Source organism: Priapulus caudatus, unplaced genomic scaffold (assembly GCF_000485595.1).
Source record: "Priapulus caudatus unplaced genomic scaffold, Priapulus_caudatus-5.0.1 Scaffold1439, whole genome shotgun sequence".
Lineage (NCBI taxonomy): Eukaryota > Metazoa > Priapulida > Priapulimorpha > Priapulimorphida > Priapulidae > Priapulus > Priapulus caudatus.
Window position 1 is genome coordinate 88,469 of NW_014578500.1, and position 11,542 is coordinate 100,010.

General features: G+C 40.2%; 1 protein-coding gene across 1 annotated transcript; it reads left to right on the top strand.

Moving 5' to 3' along the window:
• The first annotated feature begins 1,918 nt into the window (after positions 1 to 1,918).
• On the top strand, positions 1,919 to 7,430 carry LOC106816635 (alpha-(1,3)-fucosyltransferase C-like). Its single transcript, XM_014821260.1, has 2 exons — positions 1,919 to 2,069; positions 5,119 to 7,430. Exon 2 carries the CDS (start codon positions 5,342 to 5,344, stop codon positions 6,509 to 6,511), a length of 1,170 nt encoding a protein of 389 aa, XP_014676746.1. The 5' UTR covers positions 1,919 to 2,069; positions 5,119 to 5,341; the 3' UTR covers positions 6,512 to 7,430.
• The last annotated feature ends 4,112 nt before the right edge of the window (positions 7,431 to 11,542 follow it).

Sequence of the window (11,542 nt, forward strand, 5' to 3'; positions counted from 1 at the left end):
GGAAAAGCCATCACTGTGCCAAAATCACAGGTCAAAGGTCAATGGGGCACAGGGCAGTTTTTAGACATTTCTGATGACATGGTCTGACGGAGCGATTGAAAAACTTTTTGGTTTCAGCGGTGACCTACTATTTTTATGGCTTCATTGAAAGGACCATGAAATGTACTTTCTGCTGACATGCGAAGAGTAAGTGTCGGATAACCTTTTGACCCTCAAGAGGAGGGTTAAACATTGATTTGTTGACTGTTAACAAAGGATTGAACTGCTTTTGCTATTATTAGAGCCCATACCTGTGTGAATGTGAGGCTACAGTTGCACAGTTGAATTGCAATAGCAAATGTTTGTTGAACAAGGTTTACGCTCCTTAAATCATATTATTTTCTAAAGCAGCCTCTATAGCACCCTGAAGGCTAAATCAGTGAATGCTCGCGTGAGTAGGCAAAAACACGGGGCAGCCCATGGCTGGCACGCTTCTAATCATAATTGTTGCCTGCCAACCTGCAATGCACATGTGTCTGCAATGCATAGAGATTAGGTGAGTGCGAAAGTGTAGCTGATATATTTGTTCGAATTGGCTACGAAAGTCAAACAAGAATAAAGAAGACTTATGTATAAGACGTCTTGCTATGCACAAATGAATTTATCAGCAGAACACCAGACACCAGAGGAGCCCTGTCGCACTGCGGCACTTGTTATATAATAATTACATTACATATTAATAATTTTCAAATGCTATTATTGAGATACTAGCTGCTATATAATGCTACTATTTCAAGATTTTGGATACCAACATTGTTGAAATCACTATCCCAAAAATGGGATACCAGATCTTTGGGGGGGATACCAGATTTCAATACCTGGTATCCCGAATGGATACCAAAATAAAACTCTAATTTCGACCCCTGATTGACAGTTCAAAAACTCATCTTGGGCACAAGCTAATTACCACACAGATACCACCACAGGCACTTGAATATATATTATAATATATATATATATAGTATATACACTATATATATAAGTGTAAGCATCCAACAGTGAGCCGCGAGAGCAATGGCCGCCGGCAGCGTATATGGTTGCACGTAGGATTTGGACGGAATTTACAGGAAACTTTCGGCAATAATAGGTGAAAGAGAGTATAGAAACATTAAGAATTTGGTAGTAAATAGATTTCGCATTTAGTTAGCATTATATTTTATTGAAACGCTTCAAGTGCCTGTGGATACCACTATCGTGACTATGCACAAACTCACAGAAAGATGTAGTATTATCTTATTTGAACATTTATGTGGAATTAGTAGTCGATAGACTATATACTCTATAGTATAGTATAGAGAGTACACAAACATGAAGACTTTGGTAGTAAATAGAATTATATAATATAATTTGTGTTTGTTTTACAGTCATTTTATTATTGAAATGGCAGAAGTGCTTGTGGCCATAGGAGTCTGTTTCATTTACGTTCTGATCATGTTAGTGAGAAAGTGACTTGTGGCTAGGTAAAATACTAGTACAACAAAACCTACTGTGTTGGGTTAACTTATTGTATCGTTTCAACAGTAAGAAACCGCACCACACAAAAAAACAATATACTTCCGCATTCTGAGCAAAATAGCTGGGAAAGTGCAAAGCAATGTGGAAGTGGGTAGAGATTTCAAAAAGAGGGAAATTGTGCATACATGTGCATCTAAGACAGATCCTCTGAAAATAGGTTGAAACGGGAACCACTTTTAATACTAACCACAGCTTATAGTTGGAATTTATTTATTTCAACCGTTCAAAAGTAAACGGCTAGAAATTTAGTCTGGTCATTTGGCAATTAGGGATGTCAGAGGAGTTATAGTATGTCACAAATATAGCTTTATTTGCGAATGCATGTCAGACTCAGCATGTGTTAAAGGCCTAGGAAGCGCCCTGTTGATTATATACAATATAGAGAAAAGAGACAAAGAAAATCATTTTGTTATTTTTTATTCTATATTCCTTATCTTATTAGGTAACACAGGTTTGTGCAATTTTCAACACTGAGTAAATATAATGAAGCAAGCTGAAGCTGAAGATAGCTGTAGGTGAGTAACAATGGTGACACTCAAATCCTATATTCCTACACACAAAGTCACCCATTGTGACTAGAAAAAATGACAAGACCAATGTAATGAAACCAATGAAGGCACTTACTGCAATGTGTTTTTGTCGTCTTATATTTAAAGGATTCAGCTCTTAAATACATGAACAATATAGCAAAATATAATCTTACTGAATAGCAAACATATTACTGACTACAGTGTAAAGATTACCATGGGTTTGCAGGCCCGTAGCCAGGGAGGGTTTGGGGGGTTCGAACGAACCCCCCCCCCCCCGAGCCCCCCAAGCCCCCAAATTTTTTTTTTGAAAATTTGCAAGAATTTCACCTCAGGTCGCTCCATTTTAGTGTAATAATTGCAAAATCTCCATCGTGCGGGAGGGTGAACAGTGAACACCCCCCTCCCACACCCTCCCCCCGCTCGGTCGCTTGGCACCCTCGCCTGGTCGCTTCGCGTGCTCGCAACTTTGGGTTACGGTTAGACCCCCCCTGGTACAAATCCTGTACACGCCCCTGCTGAGCAAATTGCCAACATTGAAAAAAGAACCCCCCCCCCAATATAAAGCTGGCTACGGGCCTGGGTTTGTTCTATTATGGTATATAAAATATAAAATAATGTAGCCATATTCTTTCATGTTGCGACAATTTCTTTGAAATTGGCAACCACCAGATAAAAGTGCATCTCTTTGAGTGATATAGTGGTTCTAGTTTGGTACAGCATATCTATTACTTAATGCGAGATACCATTGAGAAAGTGTTCGGACAGGGTCTCACAAGAAACAAGTACTTAGCATCATCATGTAACCACGTCAACAGAAGTCCACACGGATGTTACAATTGTTGCAAATTTTGCTGAAACTGAAAGTAATGACGTACTGTATACGCTGTATATTTCGCGGTGGTTTAATTTTTACAAATTTTGCGAACGCTTCCCCGACTGCGAAAATAACAACACACGAATAATTCATACCGAATATTTCATAATTCACCGACTGCAAAATTAACCACTCGCGAAATTGTCTGTTAATTCTGAATTCGCAAAAATATCTGTACGGGAAAAATATGGCGTATACATTACAAGTGTTCTGAGACATCGTGGCATTATGGGAGACACTTGCTGTTATGCAAGTAATACTCGTAAATATTGTAATAGTCAGATAAATACGAGAACAGTCGGGAAGACTGTTCAAAATTCCACTGGTGTCTCGACATAAGGCCAAAATTGTTTTTGCACGATTTGAATTTTTCATGGAAAATGATGTAGGGCCCATGTCAGAAACATAAACAGTTATCACCGTAGTGAGTCTAAAAAGTCAAATTTTGCAAGATGCTTTACTTTAAAAGTTATGATATTTCATACATGATGTAATGACTACTTTGGATGTTTGTAACAATGGGACCCCGTTGAACGTGCACATTTTTGCTCACAAAAACCTGTAAAATCATGACAAAACAGTGCTTGCTGGGATGTGATCATCTTTTATTCTAATAAGGTGGATTGTTTCTTAGGAATATGTTTACACAATATGTACATACAGCATGTGCATGGTTGAATGCCTTTACTTGGTGAACGGATTCGTAACCTCTAAAAAAGTAAAAAACGAGCAATCAGAGATAGCAAACCTCCGCCACAGCTTAACAGTCCCCCCATATATATGTATATAGTTATCGATCTAATTTGTAGTTGGGTGAAACATAAACCCCTTCAGAGAGAGAAAGCGAAACGGTTAGAGAGTATACCACTACACTAACATCAATGATGAGAAAAATTCCTGGATCCAGATCTGGATCCAGATCATCACCAAAATCGAATCGATCGGTTCTTGGCCCAAGACCAACCCGTCCAAAAAATTTCATCAAAATCCGTCTGTATCTTTTTGAGATATCCTGTTGACAGACAAACAAACCAACAAACAAACGAACAGGGGCGAAAACATAACCTCCTTGGTGGAGTTAACAAAGAGATTTCCAGCTAATCTGTAATGTCAAGTAGTAGAGCATTCCATCATAGCTTCTGTCTAAACGAGATAGGGTGTGAATATTTGTTCAGGAAAATGAGGGAGGATCCTTGGTGGAGACAGGAGTTGGGATTTGGTTCCATTAGCCACTCAGTTTGGCTGATAGGGTCTATGTCCCCCAGGGTACTGCCGGAACGTACCCTGGTACTAAATACTACTATCTAATATGCCGGATCGTACCTCACCTACTCCACTAATGAGTCTAGGGAGTCGCCTACGCCTACTCCCTAACCCTAATCCTAACCCTAACTCTAACCCTAACCCTAACCCTAACCCTAACCCTAATCCTAACCCTAACTCTAACCCTAACCCTAACCCTAACCATATCAGCTAGATAGTTACCAGGGTACGTTCCGGCAGTACCCTGGGGGGCATAGACCCTATGAGCCTCAGTTTGTATCAAAACTGTGCCCACTGTTGATTGACAGCCTGCTTGGGATGGTGAAATAGTTGGCTCAAATCACATGTTGCTCTATTCAGTATAGCAGCGTGAGCAAATGCCTTTTGTAAACATGTGGAGAAGTAATAGTCAATAGTTTTTGCATGTATCAAGAGGGTTACACTACACGTGTGTGTATTCCTACAGCTAAGTAGCCATTTTGTCCCTCTAAGTTGAAAAGTTGTCATGTGAATATTATACTAATTTTATATTAACTTGGTCAGATAATTGGATAATAAATGTTGGTATTTCAGTGCTGATTGGGAAGCAAAAAGTTGCTGTAGATTAATGCTAAAAATCAACCCTCTGAATATGGTATTGATCTTGGTTTCATTACCTAATTATTATATAACAAATAAAATAAGCAAATCGATAATTTGTTGTCAGAACAAGTAGGGTTACTAATGCCTTTCACTGCCCCACGCAATGTGTAAATGAAATAATTTTCATCATTACTGTCTGTTTTGCTATACAGCCTGCAAATAATTTGTAGTGCTCCCAGAATTTATATTACAACATATCAATGAAGTAAGTGCTAATCAGTCGATACGTAAGCCATGCCTTTTCCATTATTGCAGATTGTACAAGTATTAATGGCTACTGGCAGTAGTCCAGAAACAGATGCTGGCTTCAGCTCATCTCCTACCGATGTATAATGATACTGTGCTGATATCACTAACTGACCACATCAGATATTGTTCCATCACAAGATAGCCAGGGCTGAGTCAAACGAGTACAACCAACAGAGCCACAGTATTTCAACAGAACATCGACTCAGTGACCAGAAAAAACTTGTTGTTCATGGGCAGTACTATACCATCAACTTATATAATGGAAAAAATCGGTCTGAAACGTTACAAGTGTCAATTGTACATTGTTTTTACATTACTACTTTTAATCATCTCCTTATATTTTGTCCTCTTTCAAAAAGCAAACATGAAGCCAAACCTTGAGCCTTCGGGTTCAGGTCTTAAATTAATTTTGTTCTGGAATACGTTTTATGGCAATGAGGAATACTATTGGGGTTTAGGCCATGAAGCTTTCAAAAAGAACTGCCCAACAGGTCTAGCACAGAACTGTGAAACAAGCAGCGATAAAAAATTACTCAAAAAAGCAGATGCCATTGTCATGTTCACGAGACAATTTAGCAAACCTCATGTAAAGTATCAAAACCAACAATGGGTGTTCTTTAATGTTGAACCTCCACCACATAGTTTTGATTCATCTGACAACATGCCAAATGTACCCCAAAGGCTCTCTGAATTGAAGAATGTTTTTGACCTTACAATGACATACAGACTGGATTCAGATGCAATTCGCACCTATGGTCAGATGGTACCATTTAATTCTTCAGCACCACACAATTTTCATAACTATGCTGAAGGGAAGGAAAAGCTCATTGCGTGGTTTGTCAGTCACTGTGATACGTCTAGTAATCGTATGGCATATGTGGACGACCTTAAGCAACACGTTGATGTAGACATCTATGGCGACTGTGGAGATCTAAAGTGCCCCAGGTTCAGTGACGAATGCAACGACATGGTTAACAAGAAATACAAGTTTGTTCTTGCTCTAGAAAATGCGATATGTCGTGATTATATAAGCGAGAAAGTGTTCAACTCGCTGAAATTGGATGCTGTGCCAATTGTAATGGGAGGAGGAAACTACAGCAATGTTGTGCCTACACACTCTGTTATCAACATCGCTGATTACTTGTCACCGAAGGCACTGGCCGATTATCTCAAGATACTTGATAAGAATGACACACTGTACAACGGCTACTTCACGTGGAAGGGAAAGTTTGAATTCCGGGATCGACCAGGCTTTTGCGACCTCTGCATGAAACTCAATCATCTATCACAAAGCAAGACACCTTACAAGAACATGTACAACTGGTATGTACGCGATGCCAAGTGCCGAAGATGGAACAGTCAAGCACAGGAGTGGAGTATTGACGAAGGTTTGACTTAGGATGATATTAGTATTCTCATGTACATACCGCAAGCGTATGGGCGTGTAAGGCATTTCGAATGTTTAATATGCATGTTTCCCTGTGTGTCATGGTTTAACATCACATCAGATAAAATATCTGTTGTACGTACCTGACTTGTGTATGAAGTGCCGTCAGTGGAAAATGTCCTGCGAATGTTAAAATATTAAAGAGAATGTGCAACCTAATGTTGCTAACCTAAACCTTCTTTTGGGCAACACTCACATAAAGTAGGTAACTTAGCAACATGGTTAGGTATATTATGTCCCAGGTGTTTTTTGTAATTGTGTGATTAATTGTAAAAGTGCAACAGGTGTTCCAGCAACAAAATGCAGAGCGATGCTCTTCCACTGATCGGTTGCTGGTTAAAATGATAATTTTTCCATCTTAGGATTGATACAGCAAGTCTGCATCCGTGATAAGTTTTCACTTTAGTCTAACAACAAGCATAGCTAACACAGATAGTAGATCTAAGATGTATAAGTTCTAACTGCAGGTATCCTCTAGTGTGTATACCTAGATGCCTTTTAAGTCGCACTGACCGTATCTGTCTTTATGTGTCGTTCTAACGTAGTTAGGTTGTAACGTTGTAACGTGGGTCATTGTCCAGCACTTCCACTTCCACGTGGTCAAATACAGTAGTGCTCGCTTTATCAGGACAGGTCGGGAATCATGAGATGTCCCGATTAAGCAGAAGTTAGGGTTATAACGTTTATTTGAAATGAACGAATTTTGTTCTGCAGAAAGTATCCTGAAGTCCTGTCCCATTTATCTGATGCATAAGGATTGTTTTTCAAGGACATATGCAAATGACAATAGGCGCATTCACACTGGCACGAATAAGCGGGATGCAAATCTCGGTTTTTGCATCGCGATCGAAATACCGAGATTTTTACAAGTGTGAACGCAATAATCTCACTAATACTCGCGATCAGCATCGCGCTCCAAATCGCACTTTTGACTGCGATTATTTGGAATTAGCGCGATTATTTGCGTGTGTGAACGCTCGCGCAAATAATCCCGGTATTTTCTATCCCATCATTCCAAGCGAGTGAGCAGTGAGCATGCGCAGTGAGCACCATTCCGGCAGTGAGCATGCGCAGTTCGATTAATAGAATTATCCCGCTCGGCGATTTGCGAGATATTTCCGCCTGTGTGAACAACGACACAATTATCTCGGTATTTCCATCGCGATTAGCATCGCGGTTTTTCTTGTGTGTGAACACGCCTAATGCTTCCATTTATTGGAGCCTTGATAAAACAGAAGCACTGTATCTGGACACACTTTCTAGCTTATTGTGTTAATTTTACGTGCTCTACTGTCAATCTCATATCTTGTGAGTCTCCAGCTGATATACTGTAGTATCGATATCTCTCTAGACGTATAAGGTTCAATACCACGCCACTTGGTGTTGCTCTATTTATTCTTAGTATAAATAGCATTAATTACCAATGTCTTGTAATGGTAAAAATGGCGCGTACAGTGAGGCCATTATGTCTTCCACGCTAATTGCACGTTCACAATATGAAAACAGAAGGCCATGACGTTAGTTGTGTATCTATGACGTTTGGTTACCAAACTACATGATATTATATCCTATTTAATCCCCCAGTCGGCGCTGATTTTGATTCATCCTCCAGTGGCTCCTTTAAATCCTTCTGCACAGCAGACTTCAATCAGAGCATGGGGTGTCTGCACCACTTGTCCATGCTCACTAGCAGAGCCCCAATTGCTAGCTTCCATGCTACCTCTCCCATTGGGAAGTTACTGGACCAGCTGCTGCACAACACCGTCGCGTATTTCAACGACTGAACTAGACTGATGCTTCTGTAGGTCATTGGAACTAGGGACTGGCAATTTGGTTATTTGATCACTCTGATTATCTTCACTAGGAACTCTGGTTCTCTGTGGCGTGGAATAATCAAAGCAAAACCGTCATTATCACTGGCAGTTTCCGTCAGTTCATTGAGCCTCTTGTGGGGATATCATCCTGGGCATACTTCCTCACTAGTCTGTACGAGTCAAGCATGATCAGGTTGTGGTGAACCGTCTGAGGCACCCGACCTCTTTGCCAGTACCACTACTAAGTGTGTAGTGCCTTCTGGGTCTGGCCTATCCAGGACTTTGTAGGGTATGGAGTCCCAGTGGGGATGAATCTTAATTGTACCATCCTTTAAGCCCTCTGCTTCTTAATAATACCTTCCTCAAATGGGATTACTTAATTGTACTAGTTTTCCTACCCTTTGCAGAGTGCAGCTGCTGTTGCCACGGTGCGACCTGCTCTATCTTATCAGCAGATTGCTGTAAAGCCTCTTGCAGCATTTTACATTGAGCAGTAACCCACTTTACTGATGTCACCTGGTTCATTCTCATCATTGGTGGACCCCAGCAGATGATCTAAATTGTAATTTAGGATCTTTTCTGAAGAATAGAATGTATAGACTGAACCCAGCCTGTGGTTTGCAGTTGAAAATTTAGATCAACTCAGGCAGATGTTCTGCCCATTGATGCTTCTGCACTGTTCTGCTATATCGTTCACACTAACCGTTGCCCCCCCCCCCCCGAGTGATGTAGGGTGGGGTAAGATTTCGAGATTCCACATAGGGCAGGGGCGTAGCCAGGATTTTCAAAGTTGTAGGCACGACTATCTGAGCGGAGCGCCATCATCGGTTGGCGCGGAGCGTACAAGAAAATTTTTGGTTTTACAAACCCCCCAGATGGCCGGAAACGGCCCTTCCCGAGTGTTCATTCTGGTTCCCTGGCCTCTTGCTAACTTGAGACACCTCATTCAATATCACTTTTAAACCCAAAAAACACAAACGAGTTAAAATAGTGTTACGAACGAGTTAAAATGTTAAAAAACTGACAAGATCGGATCCTAGTCTTTTTCGGCGGGTAGAGTGTTGAATGAAACGGCACGCGATAGAAATGACAGCCTAGATGACAGAAGAATAGGTCACCTAATTTAGCCATATTCTTGCTACGTTCATTTCAATAGTTTTTCCTGCCTAGACTCTTAACCTCGTCCAGCAAGCTTATGGATTTGAATTATGGGCGTTTTAAAAAAAAAGATAACTTGGCCAAAAAAAAGTGTAGGCCCGGGCCTACAGTGCTACATACTGGCTACGCCCCTGGCACACAGTTCCCAAACAATATCACTTGTGAACTGACTTCCTTGGTCACTGTGTAATCGTTGTGGCACCACAGTAACGTTGTGGACAAAAACATTCACTAATATTCTGTCTCTACCTGTCTTTCTAAGATTGTTGTAATGTAAGTCATTGTCTAGCACTGCCAATCCAATGTGGTCAAATATGGTTGCTAACTAATAGTGTTTATTTTACATACTCTGCTTTTAATTTCACATGTGTTTCTTATGAATCTCTTGCATCTATACTGTAACTGCAACACAATGATAGATCGCAGAAAACAGTTACTGACGCATGAAGGGTCGTTGTCGTAACAGGTACTACAGATATGTACCCGAGGTAGTTTTAGGTTGTTTAGTATTATGTTTATATTTTTATATGAGGTATCCCATGTTTAGGGTTAGGGTACACTTCTGTAGTACAAGTCTGGTACACTTTGTGTATACATATATGTACCTCGGGTACATATCTGTAGTACCTGTTACGACAACGACCCTTTGAGCGTCATTGTCTAGCACTGTCAATCCAATGTGGTCAAATATTTGGAGATATGGTTGCTAACTATATAGTGTGTGTTATATAATTAGCTGGATATCATTGCCTTTGGACAGGTGACAGAGCATGAATCTAAGTCAAAGTACACTACTCTGTTTTACATTACAAATTGTTATACTTTTTCATTTACTTCTTGGATATTGCGATCATGTTTTGATGATGCCTGGGTAAAATCTAGAGGCCCGTGATTCATGGGCCGCCGATGGCTAGTTTCTTATGAATCTCTAGCATCTATACCATAACTGCAATACAATGTGAATGATAGACCACAGAAAACAGTTACTGACCCTCTGTCTATATCTGTCTTTCTAGGATTGTTTTAACGCGAGTCATTGTCTAGCACTGTCAATCCAATGTGGTCGCTAACTAATAGTGTTTATTTCGTTTACTGTACAATCAAATATATTTTTAATGTATCTCCAGCCTATATACAATAACTGCAAGACAGTACTACACTGTCTAAGGCATTATGTGGTTTTATATATATAATTTGGTTAAATGTTGTTACATATCCTTATAAATAGTATGTAATTTGATGTATATATACGTTAAATATGCTCGCTTACTATAGCCTAATAGTATTTATTTTGCATACTTCACTGTTTATCTCAAATGCATTTCTTATGAATCTCCAGCAGCTATACTATAACTGCAACACAGTAGTAGATCTCAAAAAAGAGTTACTCACCCTCTGTCTATTTATTACCTTATACAGAATGCAAACTTGATCCCCCATCAAACTAGTCGGAGCCAGGCCCGCGCTAACTTTTTGCAGTGTGAACACGCTATCCCGCTCTAAATATGCGCTAGACTGGACTAATTTAGCCCCGCAAATCAAGGTGGGCCAGGCCGCTTAGAGGCATGCTAAGTTGGCGCATACTAAGTTAGACCGCGCTAAACTGTGTACGCAATCCGGTGCCAGGCCTGCGCTAAATTTTGTAATACGCATGCACATAGCCTTGGTTAGGTCACATAAATGTACAGAAGCTGTCTGCTGAGTGTCGCAACAAGCTAAACTGAGTATGCGCATTCAACCCGTGCCAACTTAGCACGCTTCTACATTTTAGGTCTGTACTCTGCGATTTAGCACGGGCCTGGCCCAGACTAGTTTGATGTAGGATCAAATTTCGCAGTATGTACGGGGTATATATCTGTCTTTCTATGATTATTGTTGTGTGAGTCATTGCCTAGAACTTCTAATCCAATGCGGTCTAATATTTGGAGACATGCTCGCTAACTAATGTAATGTATATATAGTAGGGGTGAGTATTGCGTCCAAAAACCGTATTGCAATATATTGCAATACG